The 15666-nt window shown below is 35.3% G+C and overlaps 1 protein-coding gene across 1 annotated transcript in view; it reads right to left on the bottom strand.

The window, feature by feature from the left end:
• Positions 1 to 1470: 1470 nt before the first annotated feature.
• LOC110997617 (peroxidasin) overlaps positions 1471 to 15666 on the bottom strand; it is a 30725-nt gene continuing 16529 nt past the window's right edge. Inside the window, exons 2-7 of the mRNA XM_022265860.2 lie at positions 9466 to 9681; positions 6514 to 6585; positions 5904 to 6136; positions 5535 to 5828; positions 5181 to 5453; positions 1471 to 5105 (exon numbers count right to left, since the gene is read on the bottom strand). Of these exons, the coding sequence (XP_022121552.2) occupies positions 2260 to 5105; positions 5181 to 5453; positions 5535 to 5828; positions 5904 to 6136; positions 6514 to 6585; positions 9466 to 9681 (3934 nt within the window). The 3' untranslated portion in view covers positions 1471 to 2259. The remainder of the gene's footprint in view (positions 5106 to 5180; positions 5454 to 5534; positions 5829 to 5903; positions 6137 to 6513; positions 6586 to 9465; positions 9682 to 15666) is intronic.

Raw genomic sequence — 15666 nt, forward strand, 5'->3', positions numbered from 1 at the left:
AGGCTAAGCTTGAAAGACGTGAAATGAAACGCCATCGATCCAAGTCATTTGCCTAGCTGTTTGATTAACTGGCTGAACATCTTTCAGACAGCCAGTTAAACAGCGCCGTAGTTAAATGGCTAGGCTATTAATTGAACGGTTAATTAAGCTAGTTGCTTGCGAAATAAATATCACTGGGATATTATCCAGACCAGTGTCTTTCGTAAGGAAACAATTCAAATATTTATATTAAAAATTATTTGTTTGGGGCTTAAGAATCTTAGAAAGGCTAAGGTTCTATCTTTGCTTTGTAGCGTTAAGATGACACAAAAAGGTTTCGAAATACTGCTCTAGACCAATCAAAAACAAGCGAAACGCGCCAACTTTCTGTCTTACGTTTATTTTGTCTACTAAGCCGAACTAATTAAATGCAGACAGAAAGTGAGAAGTATGAACTACACATAAATTAATCCATAACAAAAGTGATTATAAGCGATAGAACAGTAAAATTCACACTGGTGAACTGAAAGATCTAGAAATAATAGGCAAGTTTATACATATACCTCGGTTTCCTGATAAGCAGTCAAGGAGGAAGCGAAAACGAAAGTCCAAAGACTAAATTACTAAAACTAAATTACCACAACATTTCCTTAAAAGCATAGCAGAAATTGTTTGAGGCTCTGGCATTTCCAATTAATAATGAAAAATGATATACACGATACCATGTTGACTATGTACACTTAATTAATACTTAATTCCACGATATTTTGACCCAATGTACACATCAATAAACTACACAGATATCCTAACACATGCTAACGTTATTTATGTTTTAAACACACATACATATAATATATACTAACAATGAAAGTGAGTAAGAAAAATACAATCGTTGTATACAGAAGTAATAGTCCTTATATACATTTTATAAAAAGCCTTACAAATCAGTGAAATGTATTACGTAACACAATAATATTGTCTGTTTGTCACCCAGTAGGAAATTCCTACACAAATAAAATCCAGTCGTATATAGATTCTAGGAATGCGCATGCACAGGTACTGCTTCATGAATTTTTTTCTGCCCCCGGACAGACGCTAAGCCCCAATCTCATCTGATATTAGTGAGATGCGGCCGTATGTATGCACGCCTTACCGGACAATAGTAAAATATTCAGTAATAAGTGTATTTAAAATATATTTAAGGTATATTTAAGATTTATTTTACCAATTAATTCATGTCGAGACGTTTTTATAGTTCTATAGAAATGCAACTAGTCAAATCATCATTAAAAAATATTGGTGCTTTATTGGTTATAATATTTAACCGCTAAAAATTAAGCAAATCAAACTGTACGGTTAAATAAGTCTAATAGTAATAGGATACTTACCGATTACCTACAAATTTTGAATAAGGACGGAACCTGATAATTATTCTTGCTCTTATGGTATATATAAAAAGCACAACCTTCATGCAGAAATTAAAAACATATGTACAAAAATGAACGTTTAATTGCAATGAAAATCAAAAGTGCTACATATAAGGTAAATAGTGATTGCACATATGAAATAAAAAAGCAACACTTTGATAATATACAGAGCGCTAAGTATGACTCAGCTGAGCTCGGTATGTCAAGAAGTTTTTGACGTGTGGAAATCATAGTTAACGCTTAGTCTCGATATTATAATCCTTAACTAGACATATAGTAGAGTAATAAATAGACACCATCAATACATTGTAAGTAGGTATTACACAATAGTCTAGCACATACATTTAGGATGGATTAATTGTAAATAGAAACCCTGCAATTAATACTTAAAGACGAGTCAACCGTAAATAATACAACTTTTGTAAAGTCGAGAAATAGCTATTTTAAATAAATTCATGCATATTTGGACCACATAGGATAAAAATTATTAAGGGTTGCTACAATCTACAACATCAAGGTGTACGTTTTTATATTTTGTTTTGTTTTTATTTATTTTTTTGTATTTTTAAAGATTTTAGTGCACAACGATCTAAAACAATCACTTAACCTGATTTTTAAACCACATTTATAGAGTAATATAATGATCCCTGAATATACTATTATCTAATTTTTTTGTTTTTTTTTTGTTTTTTTTTATTACAACATTCAAGTTCTCCATGAGAAATGACACTTATTATTTATTATACACTTACATCAAAAACGCTGTTCATGACAATGAACTATATAATAGACATTTAAATTAACCTAATCTGACATGTACCACTGTAATTGACTTTATGGTAAATGCAAACATTTAATGTTTCTGACAAGTTTCTTCTAGAAGCTCAATCTTCTGTTGCAAAACGTCAATAATTTTTAATAATTCGCTGTGAGAGTCTTCCAGGATTTCTAAACGATGATTATTTTCAATGAGAGAGTTGTGGCCGGTGTCAGAAGTAACATCTCTTTTGGCTCGTTTTTTCTCCTCTTCAAAGTCGTCGTTACAAGTTTCACAATCCATCCAGTAGCGTAAGTCAATAGACGGTAAATCTTCACAAGATATCAATCCATCTTGTATATCTGGTAGCACAAATACGTTTTCACCAATCGTGTCAATGTTATCCCCGTTATCACATAAAATGCGAGCTAAGCTAACTTTCTTAATCTCTCTAAGTTGTTCTGGTTTAAACATAGATGGATTTTCAAACCATAGTCGGTCACCATCTCGCAGCCTTTTAAATTGTTCAATCAGTATACATTGAAATAGCGGACCAACCTTGGCATCGTTACTTGTATCTTCTAAAATACCGCCCACCCATACATCGATATTGTAAACAGACCCATATAGTTCTTTAAGTTTGTCCCTTACCGTCTTGTCAGATATTTCACCGGCTAAGTCATCAAAATCATTTACTTCAGTCATGTTACAAAAACTTCGCCACTTCGCATAGGGTGGAATAGCATGATCACGACTTCTTTGAATGTTCATAGCAGCTAAGTCAAGCGCGACAGCGTGTGCGGTATGGAACAGTTTCTCAGTAAGTTCTGAATTTAAGTTTTGGGTAGGAGTCTTCAATTTTACTGGAGTCATAAACATGCCTCTTATTAATGGGTCTACTCCGCCTTCGTCAACCAAACGCCACGGTGCGAAAAATGCATTACGTAAAAGTAAATGGCCTTGAGGTATAGTTTCGAAATGTTCATCGTAACGGTGAAGAATTGGGTTGATTAGCGAATGGCCAAATCTTAAAGCTGCCGTGGCAAATACATTGGAAATTGAAGGGTTAGTTTGAGAATTGTATTCCGTGTACTTTCCCAACAAGGCGTAACCTTGAGGCCCAAGGATTAAGGGTAACCAGTGATAGTAAGTTATAAATTGTACTTCAGCGCCTACAATTTTTCGTGCTTCGTGATAAACTTTATCTCCATCCCAAAAAGGGTTTATGGCTTTTAGTTTAGTTGCAAGTCGGTTGTGTTCCCGCATGAAAATTGTGTGCATTGCAGCGAGTCCGACTTGTTCATTGGCTCTGATATCACCTGCTACGAAACAAGCTCGAGTACTTTCTTCTAAGTTAAGCCTACAGTCCATGGCATTGATACCAGTCGTTGGTAATAGAGGTTTCTTTCCTGGAAACTTTGCACCTACCCGTAATGTACCGTTATCTGTAGTTAAGTCCCTTAAGTCTTCAGCAACTGGTTTTTCAAATCCATAAACTTGAGATGCGTCGATATAAGAAGTTAATTGGTTAATTTGCTCTCGTGCTTCTAGTCTGCCAAATAAAACAGATGTCATACCAGATCCACATACGGAACTAGTTCTGACAAAGTCTATACAACGCCTGTTTTTGACACGAGGATCATTAGGAGGGACATCAATAGGAAAACACGGTGCGGCGTAATCGCATGTTTTTTTACAGTCAATTCCATCCCAGGTTTGATCACTTACAGATGGTAAAGCGTGGTCTATATCGTGGTCTAACCATTGTCCCCATTGCATAAGCATATGTGTGTAATAATCATCTTCGGTAATATTTTTTGTACTTATAATACTTGTTGATATTAATCGGGCACTTGGCAAAGTAAAACCATTGTATTTTAATTCTTTGTTCCATCCGACTGGATGACTAAATCCATTTTCATAGATAGGATACAAAATTCTTCTAAACGGTGTTAGTGATGCACCCCAAGTTGGATTATCAAAGTTGTTACAAGTACCATCTATTGTACGATATTTATTATGGAAACACATATCGGAACAATCTTCGGGTGTTCTATGGGCCACACATCCTGATAGTCGAGATATAACGTCTAAGTGCTTTGGTGATAAAATGCTTTCATAATTAAAAGGTTCCACTGTCGTTATGTGTAATCCGCCTTGTATGTAATCACGCACTTTATCTAATGTCCTTTCATAAATTTCAGCAGCTCTTGCAACCTCCCTTGCAGGTGCATTAGGAAACCTAGCGACTCGATACAGGTCGTGAACGCTTGTACCACTCCTATTTGTAAACATTTGTTCAATTGTTCGGGCAATAGCTTGATCAACATCTCTGGTAGCTTCAGTTAAAGCAATATTAACGTATTCATCGCCGGGTAAAATATGATCTTTGACTGTTATAAATGCCGAAGCTGTATCACGTCCATAATCATTATAAACTGAACATTCATAGCTACCGGTGTCGGATAATGTAAGGTTGTTTATAATTAAGCTTCCAATCAAAGAAACTACGATTCTGTCGTCATTAATTATGCGGTTACCATTTTTCCGCCACTCGACAGTCACTAACGGCTCACTTTCGTATTCACATGGTAACTGAATAGTTGATTCCTTAAATGCTTCCACATCTTCAGGTCGTAATATAATTTTAGGAGCTGCAACTTGATAATCATCTATTTTTAAAATGGCTGAAATTTCAGTGAGACCTTCCGAGTTTTCAGCTCGACAGTGGTAGAGACCATCATCGTCCTCTGTAACTTCAGTTATCGTCAAATTTTGGTTTTCATCAGACAGAACGATGTTATCTTTAGGGGGTAATAACATTGTATTCCGGAACCATGTTATAACTGGTTTAGGTACGCCGCGAGCTGTACAAGCAAATTGTACTCTATCTCCTATAGCCACTTGTTCGTCCTTTGGAACCACTATAAAAGCGGGAGGAGCTGCAAAAAAAATCTTATAAGTTATTAATAGAAGGAAATTATTATTTTTTAATAAATCCCGGTGCATGTACTAACCCATTACTTCTAGTGTTACAGACGATGATATTTTTCCATGAACATTTTCAGCTTCACATGTGTATGTTCCAGCGTCTGAATTCTGAATTTTTTCTATGACCATTGATCCATTGTGTTTCAGTGAAACTCGATCAGAGAGGAGAATCCTTTCGCCATTGAATGTCCATGATATATGTGGATTTGGATTTCCTTTAGCGACACAATCAAAGGTTACAAATTGTTGGTTAAGCCTTGCTAATTGTTTCCGCGGCAAAATTGTGAATAAAGGATAGTCTGAAACAAAACGGATTATAGTATAAAAATAAATACAGCATAAGTTTAACAGAACGACACGATATAAGACGTCACAATTACCTTTGGGATTTTCATCCATATGTAGTAACATTTTTGCAGGTTTGGAGTGCACTTCACCGGCTGGATTTCTAGCCATACATTCAAATATGCCTATGTCAGTTTCATCGGCCTCGTGCACCATCAATGTTCCATTATCCATTACTTCATATCTTGAGCTTTCAAGGGGTAGTAAAGCAGAATCACGGAACCAAACAATTTCTGGCGCTGGATCCCCCGAAGCTGAACAGACGAACATAGCGTCTTTGCCAAAATTTACAATAACGTCTTCTGGTTCTTTCTTAAATTCGGGTCGTCCTGTAAAGGATATAAGTTTTTAATACATTGAAACTCCTTAAAATTAGAGTTATATTTAACATTGTTCAAACGTACTGCAGTTAAAATCGCTTTCTTTCATAGTAGCCAACGATGAACCGGTGGCTCCAGTTGGTCCGTAGCAAGTGGCAGCAATGCTCATGTCGCTATGTTCAGAGAGCATTCGAACAAACCAGAGCATAGAGCAGTCACAAATTAGGGCGTTGCTGTCGAGTCTCAGTTTTTGAAGTTTCGGCAATCCTCGGAAAGAGCCGGGTGGAATCGTTTTCAGATTATTGTTATGTAAATATCTACAAACAATACAAAATATAAATATTTACTAAGAATTTTTTTTTTATAGAACAGGGGAAAATTTAAAAGAAAGAAATTAATTATTATTTTATTCTAAAAAAAATTAGAAGAAAGAAAGAAAGAAATAACTTTATTAGACACAAAATACATTAATGTTTCTATAAAGTAGAGTGCACTGGCCCTTAAAATTATAATGCTTCTTTAATTAAGCCAATTATAATATTAATCATAACTTAACATTTTAAAAATATGGTAGACGTTAATTTTTTTTGCTACTCGCGTGTTTTTGATGAAATAAAAATGTTATGCAAAATAAAACCTAAATTCTCTATATATACGAGTATATATATCACTATACCTATACTATATCACTTACAATCGTTCTAAGCGAGGCAGATTAGAAAACGTCTCGGGTTCAACCAGATGAATTTCGTTGACGTGTAAGTACCTGTATGAAAAGAAATAAGTCATTTATAAAGAGAAAATATATTTGTGTAATAAATAAACGCCAATTCTAAAAATTTATTTTACCTTTAATAAATTTTATTCATGTAAACATAACAAACAGATATACAGTATTTGCAATTTTCTTGACCCTTGTATAAAAAAAACTTAAAACCTATTTAAAATTTTTGGTCCCAGTGGCAATGTACCTGAACGTTGGCAGCATTTCTTCGCTGTATTGCGATACTTATTCGTTGAGCAACCTAAATCTTTAATTAGCGTCTGTGCACTTGACTCCACATGCTAAGAGTCTCTACTCCAAAGGAAACAAAATCGAAGTTGTAGGAAAGACATATTTACCCGTTTAATATTAAAAAAACCAAGTTAAAGTTATTATTTTCAATAATAACTGCCCTTATTGAATTGATATTAATTGAAATACTAATGTATATTATTAACAAACTCGACCCGACCACACAGCACAGCACACAACAATAATAATCTTAAGGTCTTTGAAATATATTTCAAAGAGTACACAAGCGTTTTATAAGGAGCTGCATAGAATTCAGTTCAATTTCTATTCATATACTTGCTGCGTCTATAAAAGTGAATGACAATACATATTAACTTGGTAACATTGTATAGTAGAGATAATCTTGATCTATTAGAGCTTGAGCATGGGCTATATACTTTATTTATGTGTGCATTTAGTATATAACACTGTACTAATTTTGTACTGCCTAACAGTCAACAAATGTCTCGTTACAGATTGCCTGAACTAATTAATGATCGTATGAAAGTAATACAATGAATACAAAACAAAGAATGAACACAAAAAGGAAAGATGCTGTGAATATTTGATAACCAATGTATATTTATTACTAACATATCTTATATGAAATACTATGTCGGTTAAGAATATGTGTATATTTGTATGATAGAAATAAATTATATTCTCGAAAAATACGCCATTATCCAAATCCGAAAATTGTTCTTTGATTTGAGGGCTTAAGGACGGACTGCCCTTCTTGAGTTACCTATGTGTTCGAAAGAACGCGACTTTGGTTTATATATTAAGATTCATTTCTGAATTTTATTATCACTACACATTTTTGCTCGTACAGTGACGGAATACATTAAACGTTGTGGCTGAAACAGAAGGCTGATACAATGAATATGATCTAAACAGATGTAGACACGTAATGTTTGTTATGATTGATTCAATATAATCTGGGACAAGGTTAATCATAAGAATTTCTTGGAAGTATTTTGTCAAATTAAATATTATTTGGGGATTAAAAGGAGTGCCAGACAGATTATTGCCCACTATTTCGTTCTACGTCAATGATTTGAGAACTCGGAGTAATAAAAGCATATAAATTACTAACGTGAATATTTTTACTTGATTTTTGAATTGAAATTTTTTTAGGCCCATAAGAGTATTTTTTATACGGATGACGCGCTATGATAATAATATTAGCGTCACGAAGATGTGCAGCGTTTTTGTCGAAGAAAAGGGAGAGAGCGATTAAGACCGATTGAGAGAGTGAGAAAGGGCGAACGTAGCATCACGCACAGTGCCATGGAGCGAAAGTTGGGAGAGCTTTAGTGAGAATGATTGAGAGAGAGTATAGGGAGATTGAGAAAAAGTACACGCTATTGGGTTTCGTTCAGTAGTTACATATTAGAATACATACATACATACATCTTTTGCAGTAAACGTAGATATTTAATTTATTTTTATTATCATTAGCACGTATACAGTGTGTAAACAGTGTGAATATACATATAGAAAAACATATATAGAATGATCATAAATTAGGGCTTTTACAAGATTACCTTAGTAAATAATAAAGTTTCACTTCTGACATGTGTACATTGTACGCACGCACTTTTTTATTACAGTTTGACATTTCTCATATTTTATTCCATAATTCCCAGATAGATTTGATCCTTATTAATCCGGATAGCAGATAGCAGGAATGGTGGTATTATTAATTTTATTAAAACATACTCATAGATAGGTTAATTATTATTTAGATTTTATCCTATCAAATTTGTGATTGATCGGTGCAAATCCTTAATTGTTTTGTTAAGTTTCCTTTTCTCAAATCGACACTTAGCGGCAAAAATGACGCATACATTGCTTTCGATGACATTATATTAATATTCAGTACAACGAATCATTTTATTAATAGGGCTTTGCACACATAAATACGTGACCTGAGCGTACTATAAAGCTTATGGATGACGGTGGAAAACAATGCTTTTACGTTCAATGAGTTAGTTGGAATTCTGGTTATTGGTCCATAGATATTTGCATTCAATTTCGTCAAACGCGTCTGATATATAGGTATAATACAAGTACACACAATAATATATATACAAATACAGTGGAAGAGCAATGCTGGCCTAGTGGCTTTGATGTGCTCTCATCTCTGAGGTCGTAGGTTTGAACTCCGGCACCAATAAACTTTTTTCGTATGTGCGTTCATTTCAACATTACGGCGAGTTAGAGCGCGGCCACACGATGCGGTAACAGTGCGGTGCGCAACGTCATCCTACATAAAAAATTACTATACAATGTCACACAATGCGTTGCGCCGCCGCACGGCATCGAACCCTATAGCACGAAATAATTCCAAAAATTGCGTGACGTAATACTTGAACTCTCCCCAAACGGTGAAGGAAAATATCGTGTAGAGACCCAAAAAGTCGTCGACGCGTGTCAGGCACAGAAGGCTGATCACCTACTTTCCTATTAGATAGACAAATGATCCATCATTCAGAAACCAATCAACAGAAATCTGAGGCCAGAACTAGGTATATAGGTTTTTGTGCGCCGATCATTTATTTTATTTTTATATAATAAAAAAATACATACAGCTGTTCCAGATGAATCATTCCTTGAAAGACATCGGAGTCTATATGGCTGATTCGGTTCCGGTATAAATAGAGGTACTTCACTCGTCGGAGCCCATGGAAGGCCCCGGAACGTATTGTGGTGAGTCGGTTGTCATTGAGTAGCAAGGAGCGGAGCCGGTGGAGGTGGCTGAACACTCCAGGCGCGAGGTCGTAGATATTGTTAAAGCGGACATCTCTGAAACAAAAAATAGAATACCTTTAAGTAAATCTTGTAAAAATCTAGCGGCATATCAACATTTGTACTTTTGAGACGCGATTATTTCAACAAAATAATTAAATTATTACTGAATAGATCTATTTCTGAACTCGTAAATTTTGCGTAGGCTTTATGGTTTCGTTGAACTGATATTAAATGGAATATTATGTTTAGAAGCCGTGCGTGGGCAGAATAAGTTGGACTAAATCTTGTGGGAATTTGACACATGTGAGTAAATCAGTGGAATTGAAATGTTTTAACATAAATTAAAGGGCCAGCAACACAATGGAGCCTTCTGGCAGTGACCATGGGCGGATCTCTTAACGAAACGACGTGAGTACTTCTTTGAGGGAGGTGAATACTCAAACAAAAGGAAATCTTGTTGAAATTCTCACAGGAAAGCCCCTCCGGGAGTCAATTCCTCAATTCGCTAGTTCATGTAAGAATGTACGGTAGGCTGATAGTTTGTTGGTCCGTCTACTGTTACAATGAGTACTGAGAATGAAGAAATTAGTGGAGAATGATAAATACAGCCTACCTTGGCGCAACGTGTGCCAGAAATCTCACCAATTGTTTTCCAAACATGCCTACAATAAATAAAGGCCAGGTATCTGGTGACTTGCGCGTGCGACTCTCAGCCCTGAGGTTCTATTTCTGAACCCCGGAAGATATACACATGTAGAACATGTAGAGAGAATCGAGAGTTCTGTCCGCTCTAGGTTATTTATCGGGATGCGCCCTCTTGTTTTTATTTTTTTTTTAAATTCAATAGTTTCTAAATATCACATTCTATGTAGGTACATTAGCGAAAGCGCTGTAAGTTTTAGCTGGCAGAGTGTGGAGTGCAAGTAGTTTTTAACTCTTTTTATAGCTGAAAAAGACCTTTGCAGCCGCAGTTGATAACACTCATCTATTTAGTTATCTTTACTTATTTTCGAGTTATTGGCATATTTTTTGTACCGTCGATTTTTAATGTAATTTGGATACTAAAATCTCGCATCTCCTTGTAGATCCAGTTCTCAGTTCATTTAGTGTTTTGTCTCGGTCTAATTGAAATATATAGCGGATAATTCACTGGATTTAGCGAAGACTAGACGCGATTTCTGCGCGCCCGCGCGCCCCCACATGATCGCACCCTAGGCCCCAGCCTAATTGGCCTAGGGGATAATCAGGCCCTGTACATAATTATGTCAAGCACCGAAGTCTGAACACCTCCTAGCCTCGAAAAAACAAATAATCACTAAACAGGTACAGAAATCTGAGACGTGGACCTAAACGATAGTAAGTTCGTTTTACAATTGATAATCTTCATATAAGAACTGGTGCATTTCCTAGCAAATTCAAATATTCGTTAAAAGCATACTCTAAGACAATGCTGTATTCATCGCAATTTCATATTTGAGACACGACAGCTGCTTTCTGTCAAAGTGGAGATTACAACTGATATTAAAGCTATGCACTTGCTGTATAATAGCTTCGCGTTTATTGTTTGAATTTCCAATGAAATCTTGAATTTCAAGACCACTTTGTATAAGACAATATTTCTCTTAGTCTGCTGTAAGAATCGAGATCAAAGCGTAATATACCTAATAATAGTTATACGAATATAATTAATTTTATTTCATACAATTCGTCCCGACTTCGAGAAATCTTCGGGAACTTGGAAAATTATATAACCTTCGTTGCGAATTAGTCTACATATGAAAATTTGGGCTTAGAACATTAATGCAGTTTTTGAGTTTATCCCGAACACAAACAAGGCGGAGAACTGGTTTTTGTGTAATTTGAAAGTTCGACGACATTTTTGTAGGCATTTTCATTATATGAGACTTCTATCTAAAACTCGATCTGTTAGCGTTGGACAGTTTTTAATTCAAGTTAATATCAACTTCAAATAAACAAATCCGATTACCACGAAAGTCTTTTTATTTTGCAAATAACGTGGCTTTTTGGTAAAAAGAGCAGTGTTAGCCTAGAGGCTTCAGCGTCCGCCTCTAAGCCCTGAGGCCGTAGGTTCGTTCCCGTTGAAAATTATCGCATTTAGCATTCGCTCAAACGGTGAAGTAAAACATCGTGAGGAAGCCGGCTTGACTTTGACCCAACCACTTTGACAGTGTGCATCACAGGAGGTTGATCACTTACTTGGCTATTAGATTGATTAATTATCATGAAACAGATTCATGAATCTGATGCCCATATGTAAAATGGTTGTAGTGCCACTGTATGTTTTATATTCTTTCTAATATTTCTAATTATTCTACAAATCTCTATAACTTATTATAGATAGAGGGAAGGTATTTTGACTTACTCAAAAGTAATAGTTATTTATTAGCCAATTATTAGTAATATTTCAAAAAACAAACAATAAATAATAATAGACACAAACAGATTTCCTTTGGCGAAAATTGTACAATTACCCATTCGGTAGTTTTATAGTATATCGTTCATACAGGCGCGTCTGATATATTTAATAATGAGTACCTTATGTTGTATTTTGTTGAGTTATCACACTATCAAATTCACGTTCCTCTATTATCTTTGAAAATTAAATTTAACATTAATTCTATGTTATTTGTCTCTCTTTCTATGTTCTATGTTTATTGTATAATTTAAATATGTGCTAATTAAGCTTAACCAAAGTACCATTTTATTTAATTTACATTGAAATTTACACTTATAATACTTAGACTACTTATGAGATTTAGAAACGAGACTAAGACTATGAGAGATAGACTCCCATATATCAAACTCAAACTCAAAATATCTTTATTCATCTTCCAAAACAATTATGAACGTCAAAAAAAATTTAATTAATTGTAAATTTACATTTACTTCCAGTAAGCTGCCGTAGAGCAAGAACTGGCAGAAACTTTCCGCCACTCTTTATAATCGCTAAGTTTTGAGTCATACAAATTGATTGAACTGAAGCAAATCAATTATGATCATTTAAGTATTCGTCACATTTATAGAACAGCTTTATTGATTAATTTACTTTTAACGAGGGCTTTGAATTTATTTAGCGATAACTCTTTTTTCGCTTGGGAGTTTTTTGTAAAAACGAATACAATGTCCATATATGGAGTGGTTTATTTTCTGGTTTTGCGTACACATTAATAGTTGTATCTACAGGTTTAATCTTCGTCGCAATAGTACAAATAATGACAGACAAATCCCACAATACCTGACGCATGAAAAGTACTCCGAGAATTTCTCGCGCTTTATAATTTAGAATAAAAGCGTTGGATAAGCTTTAAATGACTGAAATGCAAATTATAGAAATTATACGCCACAGACGCCTCAACCACTACAATTTGCGCGCAACGTGCTAAAATAAAATGAAAATCCTACGAAATTAAAGCGAAATAAAATACAGAATAGCCGTACTACTGGCATGGGGTATTTCATAGTAACTACGTGATACTAGGCACTAGCGAGCATGTTTATAGATGTATGTGGAGCCAAAAATATAAGCGATTTTAAGAAAAATATTAAATGGCAGCCCTAAACGATTATTGATACTTCAAGGGCCATATGAAGCCAGAAATTGATTTAAACTTGTTCAGCCACTTGAATATGAAATAAGGTGAAGGGTAACTACATATATTTTGGGCCTTGGCATTGTTTATGACAATCATCTCGTTGCTATCATAACAGTCCCAATTAAATAACTAAGTAGGCACTCGTGGTCTGTTTCTGTTTCTTAGGAGCAACGATAGTGTTGGGATGCTAGTGATGCGACCCACAGTGAACGCCCATGCGCCCCTGCGCCATTCCTTAATGCCAGGTGGTCGTAGTCCACGATTCAGCTGGACTGGCTTAGCCCTGGGACAAACGACACCATATGTCGTTGCTTTCATAAATGGCTGATCGACCGATCTATGGATATTTGTGAGCCGTGAAAAAAAAACAGCTGAAAATGTTAAAAAGACATGTTCGATAATCGTAATTGACCATTCCGAAGGTTCTAAGAAAGAGACAAATAAATATTTTTATTCGCGCTAAAATAGAGTAACGAACGATAGCGTTCCAGTCCATACGAGTCCATCAAAACGAATTACGTAGTGAATAAATACTGGGCCTCAAACTTTTTCAAACCCATTTTTTATAGTACAGGGGGCTAACGGGCGGGAGATTCACGTGATGTTAAGTGATACCGCCGCCCGTGGACAGCCTCAATGCTAGAGGGCTCGCAAGTGCGTTGCCGGGCTTTTAAAAATTGGCTTTTAATTTATACTATTTCTTATTATATATAAATTACGCGTCACGTTGTTTGTATGGAATCCTTTACTACTTAAACTTAATTGTTTTCTATGCGTTTGGGTAAAACCCCGGATGGTTTAGATTCTCGAATCAGCCCGGCAAATAGCGCTGCAGACGGCACTTTCATACTTTGTCTAATATCCTAATCGCTTGAAATATCATGCATGACAACGACTGTCAGGTCCGCTAGTATTATATATAAATAACGGAGCGATAGAAGACTGATAACAATACTTTCATAATTTTTAAGTCGAGTCTCCGTTATACCTTCAATCCCGAAACATAACATTAACGCTGTATGGAATCAAGGCTGTAAACCAAAGATGGTTCATAAGGTTAGCTTATCGTTGGCCTATGTAAAGAAATTTTCGCACTCATATAGGGAAGAAACCATCGCCAAGTATTAAGAAACGTATTGGATTTGGGATTTGTTACATTGTATATTTTGTATCACATTCCCCTCGGGAATTGTGTGCGATATAGCGGGCTGCTCGAGGAAGTTGTATGGATTGGTTGGTATGGTTACCACTGCACCTTCTTAAGTTTTCATGTCATTTTAATACGTGTATATTCTGTATATTCTTAATCATAAGATTGTCCTGATTCTAACATCAAAGGATTTGCTAATGCTTAAAATCGATAGAAAATTGTCATGTTTAATATTTACGATAGCTGCTTGTATCGTTTGTATTTATACATTTTAAAATATCATATTTGGGAGCGTTCATGTATTACTTAACGCAATTTTTGAGGATTCTAAATCCTCTCCCCCCCAAACTATGTAACGCACCGTAACGTTTTTCTTGGCGTTGACGCCGGCGCATACAGATGGAATAAGTGTTTGCCACTCTGACCCAGTCCTGGTCAGGTAATAGTACAACAAAGTTACGTAACGCGTTGTTTTAATTCAGCCCTTGTAACGCAACGTAACGTTTTACAAGACCCCCCCTCCCCCCTAAATTGCGTAACATAATACTTGAACGCTCCCTATGTAATAAATACATGGTGTAGTCTATTCGCTTATTGATTAATGATATGCATTCAAATCAAACATGGAAGCGTCTGTTGAAATCGGACAATGCAACTATTAATTACTAAACTAATCTATTCATTAACTTGAGTATAACAATTAGCTTTTGTCGAATAATCACGAACAGATGCAATTAAAGCAGTCAACTCTGAGCGATTGTAATTAATTATTATAAGCCTGTGGCTTTTGGCAGAATATTAGCGCCATATTAATTAATTTGTGGAATTATATATCTAATTGGTAAATATAAATACATTTAAATTTACATTTTGAGAAAAAAAATAAGCAATTTATAATATAGGTCTATTTCATAGATACAATCAATGAAAGAGACCTCATTAGTTTCCTTATACAGAGTCACATAACATGTTACGTCAACAAAGCCACACAAACCTATCTGTTTGCGTATCAATCGTTCAGACATAATATCTCAATTGATTGGGCTCGATGCTCACCCACTCAAACCAATTCTGAATAGTGCTTATCGAAATCTCTCCATGAGCAAATGCTGTTAATGAGGATCAAATGTTTCCAATCGTCATTAAAGTGAACATTCAGAGAACTAGTGTGTTAGCACAGTTGCTCCTTATGCAAAGGACTTCGCCACTTTGAAGAACCCCTTCGAAAAGTGGCGTGAATATATAAATAAACAGATTCATTCATAAAATTCTTTA

This window comes from Pieris rapae, chromosome Z, assembly GCF_905147795.1.
Source record: "Pieris rapae chromosome Z, ilPieRapa1.1, whole genome shotgun sequence".
Lineage (NCBI taxonomy): Eukaryota > Metazoa > Arthropoda > Insecta > Lepidoptera > Pieridae > Pieris > Pieris rapae.